Source organism: Lagopus muta, chromosome 3 (assembly GCF_023343835.1).
Source record: "Lagopus muta isolate bLagMut1 chromosome 3, bLagMut1 primary, whole genome shotgun sequence".
Taxonomy (NCBI): domain Eukaryota; kingdom Metazoa; phylum Chordata; class Aves; order Galliformes; family Phasianidae; genus Lagopus; species Lagopus muta.
In genome coordinates, this window is record NC_064435.1 from 41,688,359 (window position 1) to 41,714,884 (window position 26,526).

The 26,526-nt window shown below is 40.8% G+C and overlaps 1 protein-coding gene across 30 annotated transcripts in view; it reads right to left on the reverse strand.

The window, feature by feature from the left end:
• DTNA (dystrobrevin alpha) overlaps positions 1-26,526 on the reverse strand; it is a 210,664-nt gene that overhangs the window by 79,140 nt on the left and 104,998 nt on the right. For 26 of the 30 annotated variants that reach the window (XM_048939440.1, XM_048939434.1, XM_048939441.1 and 23 more), the window contains 2 exons: positions 20,034-20,101; positions 11,111-11,191 (listed from right to left, as the gene is read on the reverse strand). The exons of 1 other annotated variant lie outside the window; for it this stretch is intronic. In XM_048939440.1, the coding sequence (XP_048795397.1) occupies positions 11,111-11,191; positions 20,034-20,100 (148 nt within the window). In that variant the 5' untranslated portion in view covers position 20,101. Of the gene's footprint in view, positions 1-11,110; positions 11,192-20,033; positions 20,119-20,188; positions 20,210-26,526 lie in introns of those variants that run through there. 3 more of the 30 variants (XM_048939430.1, XM_048939429.1, XM_048939460.1) reach the window with 2 other exon arrangements.

A 26,526-nucleotide genomic window follows, 5' to 3' on the forward strand; every position in this document is an offset into this window, starting at 1 on the left:
GTTAAGACCAATCCAGAGAGTTGTAGGTGCCCTTAATTTATGAGGACAAAATCCCAATATCAACCTCAGCTGTTAATAGCAAGAGCCTTGAGATAAAGTTGGATGTTCCTGTAGCATGGGACGTAAGTGAAAAAAAACATCTTATGGCTAAAGTCATAGGGACAGTTCAAACTCCAACCTGATTTAATCCCTTGCTGAGATTGGTAATGAAAGTGCTCATTACTGCCACAGGTTCAAACTTTCACATTTAAACATCTATTACATTTGAAAACAGGATGATTGATTTGCCTAAGAAGTCTTTTGGGATCTGAGTTACAATCAGCTCTGAGACGGATCCTGGTATCCTGAAGATCCTTTTCTTTATGTTGAATTCTTTTGATGAGACAATGTCTAATTCATGCAAACTATACAGAACTTTCGACCAAATCCTATCTGTGTTCACATAATCTTTGCACATTTGCTCTCCTGCCATACCCCAAGCAATGCCTTCTCCAAGAGCCAGCACCCCAGTCTCTGGCTGAATCATTCAGAAACCATAACTCCAGAACCAGGTGGCAATTACAGTGGCTCCTACTTCAGTGATTTGTGGTACCATGCACTAAACCATCACATTTCTTAAGGAGAGATACTTGAAGATTAAGCCAGGAAAAGGAGAAAAGCTCCAGTTAACATAAACATTGCTTAACAATCAGAAATAATGAGAAAGGAAGCAAAAACATAGAATGTAAAATGACAGATAATCAGGATTTAGATGAAGCACCACACATCTATATCCCTTCTTTGTGTGACAGAAACTCTCTAATGATGTTTTCAGGGCCCCTAGATGGAGTAAGAGCCTCAATGTACATGGCCACTTAGCTGTCATCCTTTACACAAGCAATCCTTCAAGATATCCTACAGATTCAAGACAAAATAAAGAGTTTAAAGGTAAAATGGGCATGAATGAAACAGGGAAAACTAAACCTGTGGAAGATCAGCACCTTTACAAGAGACATACTATGATACTAGCATTTACTTCTCCTTACTACTTTACTACTTTATTGGAAACCGAGTTCATCCTCTTCACTAAGAGACTGATTCACTCTTTTCCTCATGACAGTAAAGTCAGTGGATTCAGCAGACTTTCAATTTGTAAAGGCTGAGTATCCCTAGAACTTCTGCTGGAATTAGCCACACTTGACACAGTGATGGGTGAGACTCCTGGCAGCTCCCCTGCTACAAGCCTGTTACAGCCAACAACAATATCACAGGTATAACTCAGCTTGAATTTGGCCTCACAGTGGCTTAATTCAGCACAAACAAAACCGTCTCTGCAAAGCTATTGTACATCACAAACAAGTCAATGACGGGAAGCTGAACGTTCATTGTGTAGCATCCCATAATCATAGTGAGAGCAGCACACACTGAGGACATTATATTATGCAGTCTCTTCACACTTTTAAAGGTGGGAAATTATTTTTATGGCCAACATCTTCTGTTCTCATAATTTGTCCTGGCACGCCGCATATATGCTGTATGAAATCTTCCACTAAGACTAACAGAAAATGATAGTAGGTACAGCTGGTATGGAAAAATAGGTAACAGTTAAACTCAAGCTTCTCTTTGAATATTCTAGGCATTATGAAGTTGACCTTTATTATTACAGGTACACAAATTGCCCTTCGGTGCAACTCTGAATACAAATGAATCACAGAATGGCCCGGGTTGGAAGGGACCTCAAGGATCACGAATCTCCAACACCCCCAACACATGAAGGGCCACCAACCTCCCCATGTAATACCAGACCAGGCTGCCCAGGGCCACAACCAATCTGGCCTTGAACACCTCCAGGGACGGGGCATCCACAGCCTCTCTGGGCAGCCTGTTCCAGCACCTCACCACTCTCTCTGTAAAGAACTTCCCCCTGACATCCAGCGTAAATCTCCCCTCCCTTAACTTAAAACCATTTCCCGTCGTCTTGCAGTTATCAACCCTTTCAAAGAGTTGATTCCCCTTCCCTCTGTAGGCTCCCTTTAGGTACTGAAAAGCTGCAATGAGGTCACCCTGCAGCTTTCTTTTCTCCAGGCTGAACAAGCCCAGCTCCCTCAGCTGAACATGGTTTTAGAAGGGAAAAAAAAAAACTTTGGGAATTTCAGAAGCAGTGAATTACAGTAAAAAACAAGATCAAGGCCTACATTCTGACTTCCTTTCTTTACAGTACTTGCTCTCTTCACCCTAAAGAAGCCCACATTCACCACAAACAGCCAGCATGCCTGATGACTCCACAGCAGTTATATTTCCAAATGGTACTGGAGATGGAGTCTGAAAGGGAATGAAGAAGTATAGGAGATGCATCAGATCATCTAGGAAAAGACTGCAGAGGAGACAACTGGTTAGGAAAGTTGCATAGTGCCTGGCCATTATTCAGAGCTATGTGACAGCATCAAAGCCAAAAAACAGCAACAAACCAACCAACCACGAACCCTCAACAAAATCCAACTCAGCAGATGCTGTGGAAAAGGACACTTTTAATGCAATACTACAGGACATGGACAAAATGCTGGAGCTTATCTTCTCAGAAAAACAGTTTTCTGCAAGGGCTTCAAAATTGTACACTGCTCTCAGGTATGGATGGCATTCACATATAGCTCCTCCTTCTGCTCTGAGTTCAGAATAGAGGCAGAGTAGGTTTGAAATGATGGTCCGGATCTCCCTAGGAACAAAGTACTGCAATCACCCAATTTACTGATATCTGCTCCAAGGAAAACTTCTATTTTGTTTATTTCCCCTTTCCTGGATAAATATGATGTCAAATGATAAAAACTGAGAGAATGACCAACATGTGACAGGCATGAAGTCACACTGCTTAATGCATTCTAGCACCTTATGGAGGTACTTGCATGACACTGGGAGAGTCCAGCAAAATACCCATGTGGGTAGGACAGTCTCAAGTGTAAGAGAGGAAGCGCCTGAAGACAGGCTTCTTGCAGCCAAGAGGGAAGTAGCAGAAAGAGCAGTTAAGAGCATCAGAGTCACAGAGAAGTCAGAGATAAAATGCATGCTACAGGTAATGAGGTGATGCTGAAGAAGGGGCAAAGAAATGATGATGGAGGAGATTTAAAAATATAGCTACAGTTTGAAGGAAAAACACAAGAGGGCAAAAGAAGTAAAAGCTCTCACATGAAGCAGAAGCAGCTCCCAGACAATACAGCAATTCTATTATCATCAAGATACCCATTTGTTTTCATGAGATTGCATGTCTGCATGTATGTGCATTTTGCAATTTTCAGGATGTCTAGAACAGTACTAAGTTAATAATTGTTTATTTTCTTTCGTTGTGAATTTTCCTTAGGAGGACCAAAGTGAAATAGGATGCATTTTCTGGTTTTGGATTTCTAAACCAAAGCATCCTGGGTCGAAGGCAACTAATGCCTGACACCAGGAACAGATGTTCAGAGACAGCAGCTGGTAAACTGAACAGACTGCCCAGTCTCAATCTCAAACCTGTATCAGAACAGCCATCAGAGATAATGCAGTGAATGGCAGCTGTATCAGAGTTCAGGAAGTCAGTCAGAAAAGATTTTCAGCTGTGATCCAATTACAAAGCTGTCTGCATAGAACTGGGGCTGAGTCACTGGTGTCGTGGAGGGCAGCCTGTAGGTGTACTGAGGATGTGGTCTATTTATGTGTCTGCCAGCTTCTGACTCAAAGGATGCCAATCCAGACATCTTCCTCTGCAAGGGACAAAGTAACATGAGCTGACAACTTTCTGCAACTCAGTTCTTAACAGGAGCTACTTGGAATAATGGGTGTGGCTGAAAAATCAATCTGGGAGCAGGCAAAGAGCTGAGAATTTAAGATACGCAGCCTTGTTTGGATCACTCTTTTTGACACTGAAATGAATTCCAAATGTCCACTGACAGTTCTTATGCTAATCATGTATGAGCTGGAATTGCGATGGCAGCCTTTAAAAGCAAATAATCAGGGATCAGAGACACTGCAATCCCTCACGTAATAACAGTCCACTTTGTGCCAGCATCGAAGGAAGGATGAACTGCAATCAGTCCTGTGGAACATGTTAAATATAACAGCTTATATGACAGGTATTAGGATCTGTCAAGCACATTAACAAACTTTTACAGTTAAGAGAAGAAAATCTGAAACCATTTTCAAGATATTGTGCTGTGAGTGAACACTTACAGCCTAAAATCTTTATGAAGGATTTGTCTGCAGGGAATATGCTAAATCAAGCCCTTTTGAACTTTTGATTAAATAATTGATGCATAATGCAGAATGTATAATATATGCATCCTTTTCCCATAGTTGCCTGGAAACCCATATGGGATGGTACTAGCAGTTCCAAGAGCATTTAGCCTCCAAGTCGCTAGTAAAGACAAAGGAACAAAAAAGTTTTCAAAATCATTAGCTCATCTTTCTTTTCATTATCCAAGTACTGCAGGATACCAGAATTAGTAACTTACACAATGCTCTTGTAATATAGTAATGCAATACAGAGTGCTATTTCTTCTTCATTTTTTTTTAAAGCTATATCTTCAAGAGCTACATGAATGACTAAGTCTCAGTTTTCTTAAAAAAAGAAACCAAAAAAACCTCAGGCCTCTGCATTAACTTAGTAATATTAATAAGCAGATTGTAGAATATCCAGGAGGGTCAGCAATGACAAAAACAAAAACATAAGATTTCTAAGCAAATATCCCAGGCGACTGCTACTGAGGGTTTAGAAGAATATAAGGGTGCCATGATAAAAAATTCAAGAGGCAGACTGTTTTTCCCTGGAAATAATGTTTCAAATTGCAGCCAAGAAGACCTTTTACACTTCTCAAGTAGGCAACATTACTTGTCATTCAGCTTGACTGCTCTGTGACCCAGCCAGAAACCATCTTGTGCTTTATTGCTTACAGGATGGAATGAAAAACATGATAAAAACCTACAATGAGAACAGAACACTAACCACAGAACCTGACGATGATGGGGGATTAAGCTATTTAACTTAAACAACTCTACAATTATGATAATTTGGAGGCTCTGCTTGTGATGGTCATCTGAAGAGAAGAAGGAATGAGGGGCAAGCACAGAAGCACACAGGCTATACAGTCCACGAGAACTATTAGGCACAATATTGCCACAACAAAGATATTCATGGGATTCTTGCACACTATCAAATATTTCTTGTGGACTCCATTTCACGTTGGAGAAAATGAAGTTTTCAAAGAAATATTTTTCTATTATGGTGGCAAGATTCTATGATTCTATGTCTTATTAAAGTAAAGAGAAGCAATTCCTGCATCAATTAAAATATAAAGATGAAAGATCCGATGATGTTTACTAACAGGCCAGATGTGGACACTTCTGAACACCCTCTTGCTGTGTTCCCCAAAAGAGAACTTTTTAAATAGTTAAGACCAAAGCATATTTTCTCATGCAGAACAGAAAGTTGAAACTGTATCTAGTAACGCCTTCCTAGGCCACTGGGGTAAAACAAAGGTCACAGCACCATTTCCCCTGTGGAACCAAGACTTGCATATCTTCATACCCTTTCCTCTTACCACAAGGACCAGATACTGCAACACTTCATTTTGTGGGGAATGGCAAGTTGAATGGGAAAGCTTAAATACTTTTAAGCATTAGTCCAGTACAGGAAAACAAAGAAACAACAGCATTCAGCAGTAATTTCACTTTGATTTAATAAAAGCAAAGCTTTCCTTACAAGTGATTGCTATCCTGACAGGGGCTAGTAGCTCACAAAGGCCGATTACATCACTTTATACCCAAATTGCCAGTTTCTAAGACAAACCAGCAGCGTTCCAGAAGGTATAAGAGCACAGAAGGTAAAAAGCTTTAAGAAAAGTATCTAAAAATAGTGTGTTTACAATAACTGTCATTCATTTTCAGTGGGAAATTATTATATTTCAAGAGGGTGAGAAATGATTCTAACTTAAAACAAATGTAAAAAGGCAGATCAAATCAGAGAAGCACCCAGGAGCATGTATGGGTATTAAGCTGACATGCCTCCATGCTTGGTGGTGATTGCTTAAGCCCAGAGGAGGTAGGAGGAAGAGCAGGGTAGAGGTGGAAAAGGCCCTGGACATTCACAAAGTCTCCATCACAGCCAGAGCAGCTACACTCCCTGTATGGAAACAGCCCTATTATGACTTGGATAAGACAGACCAAACCAAACCAAATTCACTCACACAGAAAAATATTGAAGGCAAAGAAACAAAGACTCCAAAACCCTAAGGTGCTGGGATTAAACAACAAGAGGGAAAAAAAAGCTTCCTTTTTGTCTGAATTAAACGTCTTATAACAATCATTGGCAAGGCTTCAGGTTCAAGCTTTCAACTGCCAGTGATTTATTCTGATCTATGGAAATCAGCAAAATTTGCTCTCTGCAGCCAGAGTCAAAGAATAACCTCACAACACATTCAGAAGTTCACTGAGGACAGCAGCAGTTTTCCAGCTGTACAGTTCTGTACAAGTGAGTGATGTGTAATTGTGTAATGGTTTTGATTACGATATGTTGCTACGTTCTACTCCTGCTGCCACCATAGCCCAGAGGGAATCTGCATGTTAACATGACATTCCACCTCAGATTGTTTCTCTCTATAAACAATTGGATTTTAATAAACCAACAGAACAAGGACGACTGGGGATCACTGTGAATCATAATTTTTTGGTGTTTTCTGCAGACCAGTGAATGTTGAAAGATAAATGCAGCTGCATTATAACTGGACACTCACGCCTTCTTTTAGGAAAGCATTATTATTCTTCTGTGTCTGATTGTTATGGATAAACAGCTTTAAGTCAACACTGTCAAGGTGGCATCTTCCTTACATGGTGAGAACGTACACTGGACATTTCAAAACCTGCTTCAACACACAGAAAGCCAAGTAAAGGACAGTACCCTAATGCTCAACTTTAAGAAACATCAGTCTGTAGGGTTTGAGTTCTGTGACTGCTACAGACCTCACAGTGCTTACCTGTGGCTTTCCTATCTCTGCCCTTGACAGTGGGCCTCCTTCACACACTAGAAAACATAGATGAAGTTCAGCCAGCTGCATTTTGTACATTTTGTACAGCACAGACATACTGTACTTTTGATCAGGTTTCCACACCTGCTTCCTCTGTGTTATCATCATCCCAAATAATGAAATTTAGCCTCAGATGATTAGAGTATTGCTATTCCTGAGACTATATCCAACATGAAGACCCCTGAAAGCAGTCACAGTCAGCCAACATGCTCCTGCTTTACATTCTTAGATCTGAAGACAGTGCAACCTCCAGGAGGGTATTCTCTGGGGTCTGTCTCTCCAAGACTTGTCTAATTCACTTGAAATTATTCATGCCCCCATCGTAAGTTCTTAAGATTTCTTTTACTTTTTCTTTTTGTACAGTAGAGGTATCTCCTTCTTGTGCTGGTCTTTATGATTAAGAGAAGACTACTGCTATTGCAAGGAGATGTGCAAATTAATAAGCAAGTAGCACATACTCATCTCTTTCTATACTGAACATTCTCTAGAGTTTGTCTTTTCATTACTTATATGCTTAGAAATTGTTACCAGAAATAGGGAAGCACAAAATGAATTTATATTTATGTTGCAGTAGTAAAGCTTCCCAGCTTTCAGAATGCATATGTGCAGAATTTCGTAGGTCTCTTGTTTTGGGATGTTTGCATCTCACATTTGGGTACTAGCAGGTACAGAGGTGTGCCCCAATAGTTTGTCAATATTATTATTATTTATTGATAGTATCAACACAGGAAAAGAAGAATACTTAAAACTGAAGGAAGCTCTCCTTAAAAAACAGCACTGCATTTTTTTTCATATTTATGCACATATTTTCTTACTTCTTATGAAGAATTTGTTGCTTCTCTGAAGAACGAAGCTGGATTGGATTCAATTCTGTTCTGTTTGACAAATAACAGCAATGACTGATATTGATTTTTTTCTCACACTGCTGATTTTATTTAAACTGGCTGTTGGTTTAAGTGCTCAGAGAGATTTTTATGGAATATTTTTCACTTTTTTTTTCCTAAAGTTTTACAGAATATGGACCGTTTTGAAGGATGTTTTTAAAACACCTTTAGAGGTATCTTCCTCTTGAGAAAGTGAAATAATTCAATGATATAATTAATTCGATCAGTAAGTGCTAGTATTCAGAGCACAACATACGCAGTGATGTTCTGGTAAATGGTGGTAAACTACCACTTTCTCTATAACTTTTGGCCACATCATTTGAACAGCATAAGGAGAAATACTGCAGAGAACAGCTCTGAGATTGCCAGTGCACCTTACCCCATTACAGAGTACTCACATCACCAGTAAAAACCACCCCAATGATGTAGGTTTCAGCAAAATACTCTTTCACAGTGAGAAGACTTCACAGTGGGTGGCAGGGAGATGACCCTCCGTGTGTCCCTGCTTTAAAGGATGCAGAAACAAGCATTGCATTGTTTGTGATAAGCACAGCCACCTGATATCCTAGGACTGTCACACTCTGTTCCATACTAATGTGCACCTCAGGGTAAAAAAAGCCTGTGTTAATAAAACCTCTGCTCTGCTTTTCTTGGAAGAGCTACTTCTGGCACTTAGAACAGCTCTTTGCTTCCATCCTCATACATCTCCAGCCTGCAGCCAAGAGCAGCTCCCTGCAATTTATTAAATTAGTTCTCTAAAAGAACCCCTTGCACATACTTTTTTCCAAGCAATTCTTTTTCCCAGTGACTCTGGGCCACAGTGACTGGGCAAGAAGCTGGTCAAGGTAGTGCAGGAGAGCACAGCTAAAAGAAGATAAAGATGGCTTGGGTGACAGGAGGTGACATGCACAGGAGTGTGACTGCCTTTGAGCTTTTCCTTCATATATTCTCTTGTATACAAAAGAGCTCAGATACAACAGAAAGTTTTTTCCCCTATGTCACTTTTTTTTCCTCCTGATCTTATTACTGAGTAGAGCTTAATGGCAATTTCTGTAGGAAACAAGAGTCACTAACATGAGCCAGAGGTCAGACATTAACCACTTCAGACCAGTACTTGGTTCATTGGCTCTATGTTTAGAAGCTCTGCACTGGACCACCACTGCACAGTGAATGAATGACTCCTTCCAGTGAGAGGAAGCTATGTGGGAGAGCAGCAGTTGGACAGAAATGAGAAGAAAATTGTACTTTATGGTGAAAATACATGCTCAATTCAGCCTGATCCAGAGCAAGACAAATTATTCCTTAAGTTGCACAGAACATAATTCCTAGGACATTTTTAAGACTTTTTTTTTCCCAAAAAGGGCTGATACTGTGTAACTCTTGATGTAAGGCCACCAAACCACTTACTAATGACAGCCAGAAGGCAAGTACCGCCGTGAGGGACTCAGCACAGACTGGTCAGCTGAAGGCTACGTGCATTGGTTCTCTAATATTGGATGTCAGGGGGAAGTTCTTTACAGAGAGAGTGGTGAGGTGCTGGAACAGGCTGCCCAGAGAGGCTGTGGATGCCCCGTCCCTGGAGGTGTTCAAGGCCAGATTGGATGGGGCCCTGGGCAGCCTGGTCTAGTATTAAATGTGGAGGTTGGTGGCCCTGCCTGTGGTGGGGGGGTTGGAGATTCAAGATCCTTGAGATCCCTTCCAACCTTGGCCATTCTGTGTGATTCTGTGATTCTAATACAAAGAACAAAAAGAATAGTTCCACAGAAGCAGTTCACACTTAGGAGGAATAAAGTTGAGATTAACAACCAATATTTTTAGCCAATCAGCCACTCCCAACAATGTGGCTATCTCATTCTTAAGCCTTTTAATTTGCTCTGCATACAGTTACCAAAGCAATTAGTCTGCATCTTTGCTATCACTGTCAACTTAATTAGATATTTCGGTCGCTTCAGATTATTGAACTGTTACCATGAAAACAAAGTGGAAATTTCATCTTTTTAAACACAATCTAAAAAAAAATTTAAAAATGAACAACTGAACACAGCATAATAGTGTCTTCCAATGCACTGGCTTTTGTATGGGTAGCTGCTGTGTAGGTACTAAACCCCTCCCAAGTTTTGTGTCTGGCAGTCTGCTTGCAAAATGGTACTAATCTGTCAACTCATACTTCAGCTAACTACAGATTCAAAATATGAGAAACATACTGCAGAAGTGATTGAAAGACCAAGTAGTTAATAATCTACTAAACAGCCTCAAAAGACTTTTCTGTCACAGCTTGGTCCCTGTAGTATGTATGGACAGCATGAATTAAACATTTCTGTAACGCAGACAGGTATAACCTCAAAACCAGGAACTCCCTCCCAAGAGGTTAATCCCTATCAACAGAACATTTCTTAATACATTTACCACCATGCATAGCACAAGCGCAGCCAGCCTGTCATTCTAGTTTAGATACAAAGACCAAAAAAACTTGGTCTCCCTACATTAGTCCTCCTCCTTCTGTTTCTGCCAACAAGAGCTTCCACAGATAGGATGGGTTTCATTAAACTTAATGTAGACAGATTCAGTGAAACACATAAGCCAAAACTCATCATTCTACATATTTGAACAATATTTTAGATGGAAAATAAATGATACAATCCGTAACAGGTTTTATATGCATTGAAATCCATTAAAGTTTATAGGTTTTCTCATGAATGTGCTAATAGAAATTGAAACAGTAAAGGAAGAGAGACCAGATCTCAGAAGAAATGCTAAAAAGATCACTAATCAAGTGGGAAACTTCTTGGGAATTAGAAGTTCTGGAAAAAACAGAGCTGACTAATACTGCACATACTTTGCTGCACCCCAGACAAGGAACAGAATCACCTTTACTCCATCACAGAGTTACTATAACACCTAATTTGCATGATTGCTGAAACCCCCAAGTATTACTTAAAAGAAAACTGGAGAACACAGCATTCATGTTAATTAAAGCTGCAGCCTGCATGAAAACCAGTGCTTCTATGACTGAATCATGGGCACGTGAGAGACAAGCTCCATATATGAACAGGCCAGTATTTGAAATCTTCCCAGGTGCTCTGATTGGTGCCTTTTGCCATGCCAGATCCAACAACCCCTTTTGGGACTGATCTGAAAGACAAACTGTAATGTAATGTAAATACACTATCAATAGTATAGGAAAGCTGACATACTTACAGTTGCATTTTTTCTGAACAAATCTAAGTTTACATGCTGTTCGGTAGGTGGACAAACGAATGCGATCCAGATCTTGAGCCCCTAGTGGAAGAGAATAACAGCAACATTTGTATGGAATATGACCTATGTGCATCTTTCATAACAGGGAAAGCAGAGAACACAAAGAACACAGCAGTTGAGTCATAAATTATTTTCAAGGCTATCTCGTTTGAAGGGAGGGTAGTGAGGGGTGGGCAAGAAGAAGTAGGAGCTACAGTGTTAACAGACTTTTGTGAGGGAAGGCAAAAGTAGTCAGCCCATTGTGTCTGTCACTTTGAAGAACAACCTGGTCAAGCTGCAGGCTAAATGACAACGGCCAGGCTCCAACACAATGAAAACCTTCATCTGATTTTAATACTTAACAAAAAATTTTGGCTGACATGCCAGATCACAATAACGTATTGCCAGCAAACCAAATTAGAAGCAATATCATGCCCTAAGTAATAGACTGATAGCAATCCGCGGAAGGGAGCAAAAATACTGCAAGGTGAGGCATCCTCCAATTCATAGATGCGCATTCTCTGCAACGGAGATCTCAAATAGTCAGCTCTCTGGCTCACACACTGTATGGTCCGGGCTGTTACAACTTAAAGATTTGGCAAGATTTCCAGAGCAGTTATCCAGGAGATACAGGTAGAAGCTGACTGATAGCTCTTCCACACACAAAAGCAACACAAAGGGACCAAAACGGGGGCAGGATGTGACACAGTGCCTTTAGGCATCTTGCTGCTGTGTATCACTCACAACATTTTCAAAGAATCTCAGAAAGTAGATGAGTAGGTCGTTAATTAAATGTTTCTTCTTGGCTGGTATGTCTTACCCAAGAAGTATTGTTGCACAGCCACAGTATGGCCTATTAAATACAAGGCTGATTATTAATTCCATTACACATTTCAAGGAAATGTTCAATTGAATCTTTGCACATTTTCTTTTTCATGATATTTTGGCCCTAGAATAAAAGAGTAAGAACTATCCTGTCCAGCTGAGCAGCCTCCTAGGCAGGAAAGGTACCAACCTAAAACAGAGCTCCTTAAGGGACTGTCCATACAAAACATGTCTATACAAGATACACTTGGGCTGTAAGAAAAGTGGAGTGAAATATCATGGAATCAGAGAATAGTTTGGGTTGGAAAGGAACCCAAGGGTCCCAGGCTTCCAACCCCCCTGCCACAGAAGGGGCAACCAACTTTCAGGTGTGGTACTAGACCAGGCTGCCCCAGGCCCCATCCAAACTGGTCTTGAAAACCACCAGGGAAGGAGCATCCACACCCACTCCGGGCAGTCTGTTCCAGCATCTCACTGCCCTTTCCATAAAGAACTTCCCCTTACATCCAATCTAAACCTTCCATCCTTGAGCTTAGAACCATTTTCCTTTGTCCTATCACTGTCCACCCTTGTAAAAAGTTGATTCCCCTCCTGTTCATAATCCCATTTTAAATACTGCAAGGCTGCAGTGAGGTCACCCTGCAGCCATCTCTTCTCCAGGCTGAGCAAGCCCAGCTCACTCAGCCTGTCTTTGCATGGGAGGTGATCCAGCTCTCTGATCATCTTTGTGGCCCTCCTCTGGACTCTATGCAACAGCTCCACATTTTTCCTGTATTGGGGGCCCCAGACCTGGACACAATACTCCAGATGGAGCCTAACGAGGGCAGAGAAGAAGGGGACAACCACCTCCCTCTCCCTTCTAACCACCCCTCTTCTGATAGAGCCCAGGACAACACTGGCATTTCAGGCTGCAAGAGCACACTACTTACTCATGTCCAGTTCTTCATCCACCAGAACCCCCAGGTCCTCCACAGGGCTACTCTCAAGGAGTTCCTCTCTCAGTCCACATATGCATCTGGAATTACTCTGACTCAAGTGCAAAACCTTGCACTTTGCAACATTGAACCTCAGAAGGTTCACATGGACCCACCATTTTAGTTTGTCGAGGTCTTCCTGGATGGTATCCCTTCCCTCTAACGTGTCACCTGCACCACTCAGCTTGCTGGCACTGGTAAACTTGCTGAGGGTGCAGCCTATCATCAGTGAAGATGCTGAAGAGCATTGGTCCCAAGACAGACCCCTGGGGGATACAGCTCATCACCGGCCTCCACCTGGACATAGTGCTATTCAACACAAAACTCTGCATACAGCCTTCTAGCCAATTTCTTGTCTATCAAACAGTCCACCCCTCATATCCATATCCCAATTTAGAGATGGCCCTATCCAGCTTTTATGTGTTTTCCAAATATTTTCTTTAAGATTCATCATGACATTATTTGTTGTACATATAGCCATATTGGCACCATCCACCCACACTCTTTTAAACAACCTAGCACCTTTTCAAAGCAAAGTGAGACTCTGGCTTATAGTACTTTCTAGGTTGCAGTATCAACAATAAAGCAATTTTGTAGGCAGTAATGTTGCTTTTTTTCCCCCTACTATTTGCACACAATTACTTTCTGACTATGTATTTTTGTTGATAAATCCTTGGAACACACTATCTAATTCTGACACAACTCACATTTTACCATAGTCTGAAACCTATTTGTCAAATCACTTCTGTAAAATACTGCTTCTCTTACATGGATAGTGCTCAAAAGTGGAAAGATGTGTGGCAAATGAGACTGAATTTCTAACTTGCCTACAAGGACTGCCAGTGGCTTCCCATTCTCTTTGACTACTAGCATTGTTTCACTGCTTCTTTTGAATGTTCTTCTCTATGTAATACTCTTGACTGTTCGCAAAAAGAAAAAAAAAGAAAAAGAAAAAGAGATGCACTGCAAGCTTTGGTTGCTTTTTCCACAGTAGATAATATGTGCTGGCAGCACAACAACTATGTTCATTATGAACTCCCCATCAGAGCAGTCTGGATACATATGAGCATGTCAGGTTAGACTAAGGGTAGCCTATTGATCTGACATCCACTGGTGCATTTTGTGAGATAAGACAATCCAGACTCAGACTCTACAGAGTATGATACTAATTCACAATGTTTGTAATTTGGAACCAGAAAAATGCCTCTTCTAAAGTAAGTCAAACTAAACTCTCAACACAGGGAAAAGCACAGATCACCCCAGATTTGAAGTGAGGTTAAGTTCCTCCTTGTTAAGAACAAGTTTCCTACTTAAAAAGAAATGAATAGAAGAATTTCTTTTGTTACTATCTTGTGTAATCTTGAGCACAATCCACTTTCTAAATATACCATGGAATTCTAACCACAGACTTGCCAGTATTACCACTAGAAACAAAAACACCAGCAAAGTCCTCTATATCATTTGTTTTCTTCCTCTAAAATTGTATAGTTTAAATGTTAACCAGAAGTGCATGGTTTTTTATTTTTTTATTATTATTTATTTATTTACAGTTTTCAGAAACTTTGTATCATCAAGGGCATGTAGGGCACATTAAGTACATATTTACACTTAAACATGGATTGTGTGGGCTTGCACACAGCTGAAGAAACTTAAACGCAACAACAGCAGGACAAGCTGCTGTTGTACTGAAGCACACCCTTCATACTAACGCTAGAATTGAAGGTACTCTCAACAACATGCAAAACTGGGCATTTTCTGAATGTGGACATTTCTTCACCTATAACATATTTAGTTTATCATTAGAAATCAGTGTTTTCCCCTCTATCTTTTACTCTAGTTGAAACCTGCTTCTCTGGAAGTACATGTTAGAAAAGAAGAAAGAGAGGCAGGCTGTAATGATAGGAGACAGCAGATATAATTGCCTTTAATCACTTTCACATCACCTAAGAAAGGTACTCATCACAATTTAGTAATAAATAGTAATAAAAGGAATAACTTACCCTCCCCTTTCCAAAGATCAGAGAACACAGAAAACTCCTAAAGGAGCTTTTCCTAAAGGCTAGAGACCTTTTCCATGGGGCTAGTGAGGGGTGGACACACAGGGTCCAGTCCCACAGGTGACCTGACCTGCTTCTACCTGTGTTCCCAGGGCTGGCTATACCCCTTCACCAGGTGCTCAATCACTGGTTTGGGCCACAATCTAATGGCTCCCATATCAGGCAAATGGGAAAAGGGAGGAACACCTGGCACAAAAAGTAGACAAGTAACATGTTAACACACTGAAGTGTGAGGGAAAAAAAGTAGTAATCAATGAGTATTTGTGTATTACATGGAAAATAATCCCTCCTTGTCCTCCCAGTGCTCACTGCGTATTTTAGAAACATTGCCTCAAAACAACAAAGCCTTCAACCTCATGGAAATAAACCACAAACCCTCACTGGAAGTTTGTAGAGAATTATCTCCTGGTTTGGGAGTTCAAGACCATGTCAAATTGACTCAAGTTAATGGAAGCTTTGCCATTGACTTGAGCTGACACAAGCTCAACTACTCTAGATAAGCCAGAGCACCTCCCCATACAATCAGGTTAAGAGAGCTGGGGCTTTTCAGCCTAGTAAAGAGAAGGCTCCAAGGGAATCTCATAGCAGCCTTCCAGTACTTGAATAAGGCCTACAGTAAAGCTAGGGAGGGATTTTTTATAAGGGCAAGTAGCAACAGCATGAGGGGAAATGGCTACTATAACAATCAGAAAGATCAACACAATAGAAGGGTGATAGAAGAGGTGCAATGACTGAGGGACTGATGCAACAGAAAAGTGTTAAAAACAAAAAAGGACTGCTCACCAAATACCTAGGCTCAGAAGGGAAAACTCCACAAAGGAGAGGCATCCAGAAAGAGAACCTTCCCTCATAGGGGTTAGCCTGTAAGTGGGGTTTAAGAGAGGTGTAGCCAGGCTCCGCCCCTTCCAGTCACACAGGAGAATTGCCTTCACCTGTGCTCCCAGGGCTGACTGGGTCCTTCCCCCAGGGTGCTCAATCAGTGGTTCAGGCCATGACTCAACAGTTATCCTACAGCTACAAACTTGAAGAAGGTAGATTTAGACTGGATATTAGGAAGAAATTCTATTGTGAGGGTGTTGAGGCTCTAAAACAGGTTGTCCAGGGAGACTGTGGATGCTTCCTCCCAGGGAATGTTCAAAACCAGGCTGGATAGGGCTATGAGCAACCTGGTGTAGAGGGAGGTGTCCTTGCCCATAGTAGGGAGCTAAAAAGTACAGCTGGATCCTGTATTTTGGTTACAAAAACCTCATGCATTGCTATAGCTTGGAGCAGAGTGGCTGGAAAGCTGCAGGGAGGAAAAAGGACATGGGGGTGTCAGTTAGCAGCCAGCTGAACATGAGCCATCAGTGCGTCCAGGTAGCCAAGAAGGCCAATGGCATCCTGTCTTATATCAGAAATAGTGCAGCCAGCAGGACCAGGGAGGTGATTGTCCCTTCCTACTTGGCACTGGTGAGGCCACACTTCAAGTACTCTGTTCAGTTCTGGTACTCTGTTCAGTTCTGGGCCCCTTACTACAATAAAGACATTAAGGCCATAGAGTGTGTCCAAAGAAGGGCAACAAAGCTGGTGAAGTGTCTAGAACGCAAGTCTTACGGTGAGTGGCTGAGGGAAGTGGGATTGCTCAATTTGGAGGAGGCTCAGGGGAGACAACGACCTGAAAGGAGATTGTGGTGAGGTGGTGGTCAGCCTCTTCTCCCACATAACTGTGACAGAACAAGAGATAATGGCCTAAAGTTTCATCAGGAGAGGGTTAGGGTGAATATTTGGAAAAATTTATTCTCAGAAGGAGTGGTGAGGTATTGGAACAGGCTACCCAGGGAGGTGGTGGAATCTCTATCTCTGGAGGTGTTCAAGAAAAGGGTGATGTCGCACTGAGTGACGTGGTCTAGAGTGCTAACAGGCATAGGCTGATGGTTGGATAGATGATCTTATTGGTCTTTCCAACCTTGACAATTTTATGATTCTACAGTCAAAGCTAGTGGATACAGTGGAATGGGCCAAGCCTGTTCTTAACAGGCTAGCTGAATGGAAAGTCCTTATTTTGCAGAGCTCAGTATTGCAGACATACACCATACAGTGCACCTGAGCTGATCCTTGGAGAACAGTACTGACCACATTTGATTCACCAGGATAGCCCTGGCCTTTCAGAGTGCACAGCTGCTCTGGACACATTAATGATTTTTTTTTCATTAAGGCCTTGCCTTTAAATTCAGAGAACCAAAGTCTTGATACACAGGACAGAAAGGGCAACCAGCTCCTCGTGCTAACTTGATCAAATATTTTGAGGAATAAATATTCACAAAAATCCATTTTCTATATTTCTATATTTCAAGGGGCAAATAATAGGAATCTTAACCATCAAACAAACAAAACGTTGGTAGATCTAGCAAGAAGGTGCCAGTCTCAAACTTCATACATGATACGAATTCCCTGTGAAATGGTGGATTGTAAGAGAAGTAAGAGGGGACTGGCAAGAGAATAGCAGGAGAGTTGTTAGAACAACACAACCATGACACACAGTTCTGCAGGGAACACAAAGCTTAACTAGACATTAAAAAAAATATACTGAAGTGGTATCTGAGGTACATGAAACCCTGTACTGGGTCTGGCTAGGAGAGAGCTGACTTTCTTTAGAGCAGTGTGCGGAGCACTGTATTTTTGACTTGTGACTCAAACAGTGTTGATAACATACCAGTGTTTTAGCTATTGCTTGCACACCATCTAGGTTCTCTTTTTTTCCTTTCTTAGTCTTCTGCACTGTGGTGCATCACTTGCAACAAAGATGCCTTGTCCTTCCTGACAGCAGCTTCTAGCATTATGCTGTGGCCTTTTAGGTCTACAAAGATGCTCTATATAGAGCCCCTGGTAGGGTGAGATCTGGATCTGAGGGCACTCAGATGGACACTGGAAGGATCTACAGACCTGAGAACAAACAGACATTGTGGCTAAACCAGAGACTCAACTCTTGACTGTTGGTGAGGGACAAAGAGGTTCCCCATGAGTAGCATGGAGGGAAGCAGGAGGGAAAACCATGGCAAGCAGCCTGCTCCTCAGTGGGACAGATGTAAGGACATGGAAGGCAAGAGAAACATCACAAAAGAGGCAAAAACCACCTCATCCCTGAATAAGCTGTGGGATATGCGAGATGCTTGTGGCCATGATCCAAGAGAGCAGCTGGCTGCTCAAATGCTGGGCCAGTGGTGCCAGTGGTCTGGAACTGGAGGGCAGGGAAGCTCAGCAGCTGGGGTCCCTCTCTAGGGACCACCTTACCCACAAAATAGTCAGAAAAGGGCCAGATGTCCGCAGCCTCTGGAGGCAGCTCATGTCAAGCATGAAGGTGATTGCTTTCAAAAACAAAGTAAACTACCATGGGCAGTGGACCACTGCTGAGGAAAATATCTGAGGGAATTAGCAGTGGTGGACAGGGTCTATAGCAATGTGGACAACAGGACACCAAAGATCCAGATGCTGTACAATGCACACAACCCATGTGGTGGAGGCTGGTATGCAACACATCAGAGTTACACGCCTATACTTTCGTGACAACTGGCTGCTCAAACAGACTTCAAGGCACCAACCACGCAAAGACTGTCCTTCCAACTTCATGGATTCAAAGCGAATCTCTCTTCCTCATTCACTCTATGGGGCTGCATCTCAGCTGAGGAAGCACTGTCCCAAGAGGATCAGTGATTCAAATTGAGTACCAAGAGCATTTCTTCCTTCTTATCACTACATACTATGGAAGGAGATAAGGTCCCCACAGTACATTCTCCATGGTGATGTAGAGAACTGGCTGGGAAAGATGGCATGGGTTGTTCTTTCCTTGGGAGAAGGTAAATATATTTGTGGGATTGCTTTCACCAGAGGACCCACGCAAACTTGGTGGGTAATGTGTGAAGATGGTGAAACCCAGTATGTACCCTAAGGAGCTTTAACCTTGGGGGGAAATAACCCATGATTTGAGTTCTAAACATCACAATTATGCCCAAACTGTATGTCGCTGTTGTATGCTATCCTTCTATGTCAAAATACTACAGCAGGAATCACCTAAAACAGCAGACGATGAGCCTTGTAAGGAACTGGGCATGTTCAGTAGTGATCCAATCTAAGCCAGTTTCTGCACACAACACAACTCACCGCCTATCCTATCCTTAGTGACCACCACAACAGATGGTGCTCAAGTTATGGTTAAAATTAACTGAACACACTTCTACAGACATTTGAATGGGTATCTTATGGACAATTGATGGGAATGGCTCTTAGACTAAAGGAACTGTATCTGCATATGTGCTAAAGGGCTGGGAGAATGGTGGACCATATAAGACAGGAGCATGATGCAAGTGATACGGAGTAAAACATAGTGATTATACTGGGTTTGGCTGGGATGGAGTTAGCTTTCATAGCAGCCTGCACAGTGCTGTATTTTTATTTTTGGCGAGAACAGCGTCAACAATACATCAGTGTTTCTTAGTTACTGCTGAGCAGAACATCAAGGTGCTCTTACTTTCCCACTGTGCCCGTGCAGTAAGTTGCCTTAGAGTAAGCAAGAAGCTGGGAGGGGATACAGTCAGGATGGCTGATCTGTAATAACCAGAGGGGTAGTCAGTACCATACAGCATCATGCTCAGCAATAAAAAGCCGGGGTAGAAGAAGAGGATGCGGAGTTTTGTCTTCCAAGGTGGGCACTCTTCAGAGACTGGCTGGGCACTGGTCTGCTTTTGGAAACATTTGCCCCCCCCAGTCCCCTTTCACTGCTACCTGTGTATTTCAGCATATTTGTCTCAAGAAGGCATTAATTTAAATAATATCATGTAGTGTAGAAAAAATACAAAAGCCAGTATAGGAAATTCATTTCTCCTGATATTTGGTTAAATCAGCCCATTTTCCTGTAGTTTTGTTTTCACAATATTAAACTGTTTGTGAAACAAAGGTATCAGTTACTTGAGATGGAAAGCTTACGTAAATTTTACTGACAATGCAATGCAAGTGGCTTGGTCTAATACAGTGAAATTTCTAGGAAGTACTTACGCATTTCTGCAAACAGCTGCCTTCTTTCTGCCATGGTATTTCCTCTTTTCCCGCAATCTTCAATCATTCTGGAAGACAAAATCATGTGAAAAGTCTAAGTACTATTCCCAGACAGAACATTCACATTTGAATATCCATAATCGATCCCGGAGAACCTTTGTGGATGACTGGTGCTCCACATGTATTCAGTGCCTTTTGCCAGCCTCTTTGTGGCATGGTTTGGGGGAAAGCTGGTCCCAAAATTGCCCTCCATTCCCTAGACTCAGCTTTCAAGCATTTGTTTTCCCCCTCTCTATCTCCCAAAGGCAATGTTCAGTTTTTCCGCTTGATGTAACTAACTGACTTACATAACACAAGCTCTGAAATTCAGTTTAGGTTTTCTTAAATAAGGAATCTTCAGTTTAAATTATATAAGAGAGAAGAAATCATAAAAGATTCAGAAATTAGTTTGCAGCTTAGAAATTGCTTTTCTAGCCAGTTCTGGGTGGAAGACAGAAAAAAAATCACACAACAAAATCCACACTCCACAACATAACACCTCTATTTACTCAAGCAAATACACTCCAAATATTCATTCAAACTCAGGACAGCATGTTTCTGATTAAATGAGTTCCAGAAAAAGGCTCAGAAGTAAGAATATTTTGTCCTGCAGTCTTCAGAATATTACTAAGAACACCACTGCTGGATAGAGAATAGAGAAAAACTACAGCTTCCCTCACAGCTGGCATTCAAACTGTAAAAGACAGAAGCTTCCAGAATAAACATCTTTAGAATCACTTAAAAAAATGGAATCTGTGTCAGCTTCACCACTTCCTATAGATAATTACTCTAGCAAAACAAGCCTGGTTCAGGCTTCTGACCCACATTTTAATCTACATCCTTATTTCAACTAGATCATGTCAAATAACATTGGGCCATGTGGGATGAAAAGGAGATACTATGTAGAGGAATAGAATCCAAAATACTCTGCTGTTTTCAATAGCAAACCCACACATGTATTTAATAGGAAGGATAAAAGTATTAATTGCGAAGTCTACTATCTGCCTACCAGAGGACTCTGGGTGGAAGACTAGTTTCCTTTTATTTCTTGGAGAAAGGAAAGCAGTCACATAAGAGATTTCTGATTATTATTTTTTTTCTCTCCATAATGCACTGCTCAAATGAAGTGCTGGTACATTACAGCTGCCTTTTCCCAATAGCCTATTCAAGTTTGAGAGTACTGATAAAGGTTCCACTAAGGTACTGTTTATGGTGGACATTTTGTGATGTGAGTAGCAGTCTCATTACAAAGTGGACAAAGGGCATGGCTGTACAATGTTTATAGGTATATTCAAGTTCACTCATGCTCTGATTTGGCTATGAGAGATACAGATGTGTGTACCATGGCATTAAGTTGAGGAACTAATATATCCTGCTTTTCTCTAAAGATAAAAGCCTTCAGTATGATGCCTTATTGAAGTGGCCACACAGCCTCTGATCTGGAGCTAGTTTGTGTCTTGCTGGCTGGGAGGCGTCAAGGTAGGCTCACAGCAATCTGCAAAATGAGGTAAGCCTTAAGATACCCATTCTACATTCTAAGTAACAAGATTGTTTGTACCTGGACCAGCTTTACATCTCCCATAAAATATGAAAAATCATGTAATCCCACTAATCCCAGCTCGAGTTCCCCGCACCTTTCTCTTTCTAATTGAACTTACTGTAGCAAACAATTTTGCTTTGGGAAATTACTATATCTCCTACAACAGGTGAGTTAATAAAGGCAATTTAAAAAATAACATTTTTTAGTCAGGCAGGACAGCTGAGCGAACACTTCAGAGCAAATACGATTTTAGATTAACATTTATTATTTGTAGAGTGGTTCACAGAGCATCATCTTTTTTCTTTGACTTTTACTATATTCAGAGTTATTCTACCAACAATATACATACTGTTCATATTAACTGACCAAGCCTGGGTTATTTTCATTTTGGCACAACAATTACATCACCTTTTTCAGTTTCTTGATACATTTTATACTTATGGATAACACAGATTCTTCTCCATTGATTAATGTGGCATTTCTTTCCAGAAATGTTCAATACAGTCCATCTAATAATCACTGGATTTGCAAACATTCCAACCTCTGACTTGCTTCAGTGTTTATTGAAAACAAAAAGGGTGCCACTTTATTCATGCTTTCCTTACAATTCCTTGTAGATAAAAGCATTCTTTAGTCACAGCTTTTACATACAGACAGAGCATTCATTGAGCATGGCTTACCTGTGACTGTATTCACCGTGTGAAAGAATTTTCCCAATCAAAACCAAATGAAAAATGCATTTTTCAAATAATGCTAATTCTAAAGCAAGATCTCTTGTTCCTCCAGGAAGCCTTTTGCTGAAGTATCCTTATACAGTGGGGTAAAAATCATCAACTAGTTTTCTCTTTTGTGCAGTCCATCCTTATTTTTATTTCACTGGTGGTTATATCTCTTTATATGAAGGGTTCTTTGGACATGGTCATCATTTTTCAGAATGTCCCATATCTACTGAAACACTTCATTCACAGCTGTGAAAACGGGAGTGTATGGAGATTACCAGACTTGACAAGGGCCTCTCCCTGGAAGCCTGAGTTACATGTATATATATACAGGTAACTTTGTAAGACTCTCACTGCAGTAGCTTTTCTTGCAGATTTCTGAATAGCCTTCATCCAAAATACTCCTAAAATTCTCTCCAGTGGCATATATACCATTAAGCTAACGAGAACATTAGCACCAGCAGTATTATCAGAAGTATCTTCTGTCCCTCTCTTGCATCTTTCTGATAGAACTAACCAGCCAACCAAATACAGATGATGGTGATCAATACTATTATTTTTGGGTTTCTTCTGATAGGAATTCTAGAATGTGTCCAAGCCAAGGCTCAACTAACACCACTGGTGATGAGTGCTGCGCATCTTCTTTTTACCCCTTCACCTTGTTCCAGCTCACAGATATGCAGCTCAGCTCTTTAACTCAGATTACAGAAACTTGTACTTGAGGATGCTCTGAGCTCAGCCCTTGGAGCTGGCCATGAGCATAACTGACTGTTGTCACATTCCAGTATTTCTTGTCTGGCTTAAAACAAATGCCAATTCACAAAAGAAGAGGTATCTTATGTTCTACAAATCACAAAGTGAAGTTTAACATATTTAACAAAACAGAATAAATTTTTACAAATATTAATTCTTGTACAATCTTCTCTCAGTAGAAGAGACACACTTCTCTTCCCTTGATGCCTTCCACTATCTTTTTTCCTTCTCTTTTCTCCCTGGGAAAAACCTCTTCTGTACACAGGGAGAACACCTACTGTGCATCTAATTAAAATTCTTGTCATGGACTAATTAGTGAGGTACTGATTAGCAAGGTATTAAGGCTTCAAACATTACAGGCATTCTAGAGCAGAAATAATTAAGCATAAGGTTTCCAGTTACTGAAAAGGATACCATGAATGTTTCACTTCCACCGGTGCTTTGAGCTGAATGCCTTTATGATGTCAGTTGGAGGGAAAACAATCAATAAACAAATGGCTTAGCCCAATTTGAGCTGTTTCAATGACAATTTAATCTTCATGCTTGTTATGCATCAGAAGCAGAGCTGGTCTATTTTTTAGTATATTTTATTTGTTTATAAAATCTGAGAGAAAATACCATACATACATAAGGTGAGAACTTCATGCCTTACTTTTCTTTCCTTTCCGCCACTTTGATTTATGGGTAATATAGCAACCTCTGTCTCACATAAGTGTTTTTTTGGCTTTAGTATTTCTAGGATAAATAGCTTTTTATTAAATTCTGTTTTAAGTCATCAATTAGTATATTACCAGCTTCTTGAACTTGGCAAAAGCAACACCTGCTAGCACTAAACCATTTGCTCCAAAACCCAAAAGGAGCTAACTGCCTGTCTAACTGGAAAAGGAGCTCTCTTCTTGAGAGCTCCATAAATTCAGGAAGAGACTGTAAGAAACTCCTAACGTGACACTCACATACGTGCACAGTTTGATGACTCTGAGAAAAGCCACCCCCATTAACACTTTGACAAATCCCTGTGTTGTTTATCAGTGACAGATGAAGTGCCACAGGGAGTCAGGAAGTGTGCCAGCGAGGAAATTTCATACACTGAAATTGATTAATTGTGGCATGGAAAATTTATAAACTCCTACGTGATGGCTGTGACGCAGCTGCGCGTTTTTACAACCTTGACACAAGAGCTCCAAACCCAGATCAGTGACATTCCTGCCTGCCTTGTAGACTGGATAAAAGTTGTTCCTTCCATTGCACCTGGCACAAAAGAAAAAAAAAACAAACATTTCTGTCTGCCTGAGTCTTGTCTACTTCTGGTTGGGAATACTTTGGGATGTAACTTCTAGTTGCATGTTTTGATCCAGAATCTTGGTAAAATCAACAGTGAGTGTCCAGAGATCACCTCCGGAAAGAATAACTTCATTTGGTAGAGAATATCAACAGGGCTCAAGCATCTGAGCAGCATGTATTTCCCTGGCATGGAAATCCCCTGATCTAAAGAGCTACTTCTTAATCTAACATGAAATGACAAAATACTTCAATCTAAAAATTTGCTTAGGTATCTTTGGGAGTTGGAGGAATTAGGATGATTAGGAGAGAACTGCAGGTTTCTCAATGGCCTTTCTTCATGCTGCTAACAAATCAGATGCTATTTTCTCCACTGTTGGTCAAAATTTAAAGACAGATTTGACTAGACAATAGTATTCCTTTTCAGTAGCACAGGCTTCTTTCTGTCACTGCTTGGGCCAGTTTTATCAAAGTGCTGTTGCTCCTTTTTAGGCATTTTCAGCTCCAGAAATTCCTGTTTATGGAAATGAAAGAGCCTGCTAAGGTCCAGCTTACAGTGATCTGATAAAGTAGTGAAAGAACTCTAGACAATACGTGGGTTCGAAGCACTATTCACTCTGGGATCACAGCAACCTGAAAGAACAGATTTTAAACCTACAGTTCTTTTCTCCCATCTTCTCCAGATTCAGTCCAGTTAGCTGGGGCTTGCCCGTTTAACTAGAGCAGAGTGATAGGTGCTTATTTCAAGGAGAATTTGGACCAGAGAACAGAGGGTTAAAAGGGACGCCAGCTAAAAGTGTATTTGCAGTCACCAACTTCAGCAACCTCAGCAATTTTAATAACTGAAATCATCAAAGGCCATTTCAGAGTCCTCTGTCACTTAATGGATTTATTGGTGCCTTACAAACGTCTTGTTCCACATCTTTTAATGAAGCAGGTCCGTAATAGGACTCTTGCAGCTTTACATTCCAGGATTAATCTTTGGCACTATAATAAAATTGTTCAGTGCTCTTTCCTGAGGCTAGGTATAATTGCATTGCACTTACAGTGCTTGTTTGTATTTTTATCTAGATGAGATTTTTACATTGAAGGAGACAAAATGTAAGCTGTTGCTAGGCTTACATTCTGCATGAGTCTCTGCAATTCTCCATCTTCTTTTATTTTTGTCATATTTTTGCAATTTTAATTCTATATAAAAAAAATCTCTCCTGATTTATTCCTTCAGTAAAATGTGCTGTTCATTTTTAAGAATTTTCCACTGATTTTTTCATCAGTTCCCCTTCAGGAGCTTCACATTCTTAGAAGGAAACTGCCAAAAATGCCCAATAAGGCACCTACTGCAACCCATTTTTGGAATGCTCAGTATCCAGGGAAGTCTTGAGCGTTACCCAGATCTTATTTGCAAGGTCTGAAAAACAAACTCTGATGAAATTTGACAGTATAAGGTGAAAGGGACAATATGCAGGTAGAAAACATGAGAGACAAAGCATTTGAATTTCATATGTAACACTGTACAGAATGAGAACCGTAACAGAGAATGTCATGACTGACAATGACAATGAGGGAACAAATCAGCCACCAGTCATTTTCCATGTGCACTAGACGTTTAAGAATTCAAAAAGTTATTAATTAGGCCAAAACATATCAAAAAACCTTTCTACGGGTGCCTGTAGAGTGTAGATTCCAGCTTTTCCCCTTGAAACTCAGAGAGGGACTTCTCTCAACAGAAGAGACCCTTACCACTTGAGACAGGAAAGCCGTTCAAACAAGGCAGTCCTTGAGGCTGTCACACACAAGGTGCTCAGATGTAATTTTGCAATCACGTGCTTTTAGAGTCAGCCTTCTTGGCATTCTAAGAAACTACTCTGTTGGCTGAAGCACTGCAGGAAAACCAACGTTCAGTGCTTCAAATGTATCTTCACCCTCTGAGAGTATAAAGCAATCCAATAAAATCATTTCGTTCAGCTCCAAAATCTTTTTCTCCAGTGCTCCATTGACATAACTTCTGATAAACAATTCTGATAAAGAGCAAGATTGATTTCAGCTAAATGGTGCAGATTTAAATACAGCTCTTCAAAGTTCTATTCAAATGCTATCTTCAAATTATACTTAGTCCAAGTTCATTAAATATTTTAAAACAAGTTAAGCGGATATTGATTTTCTT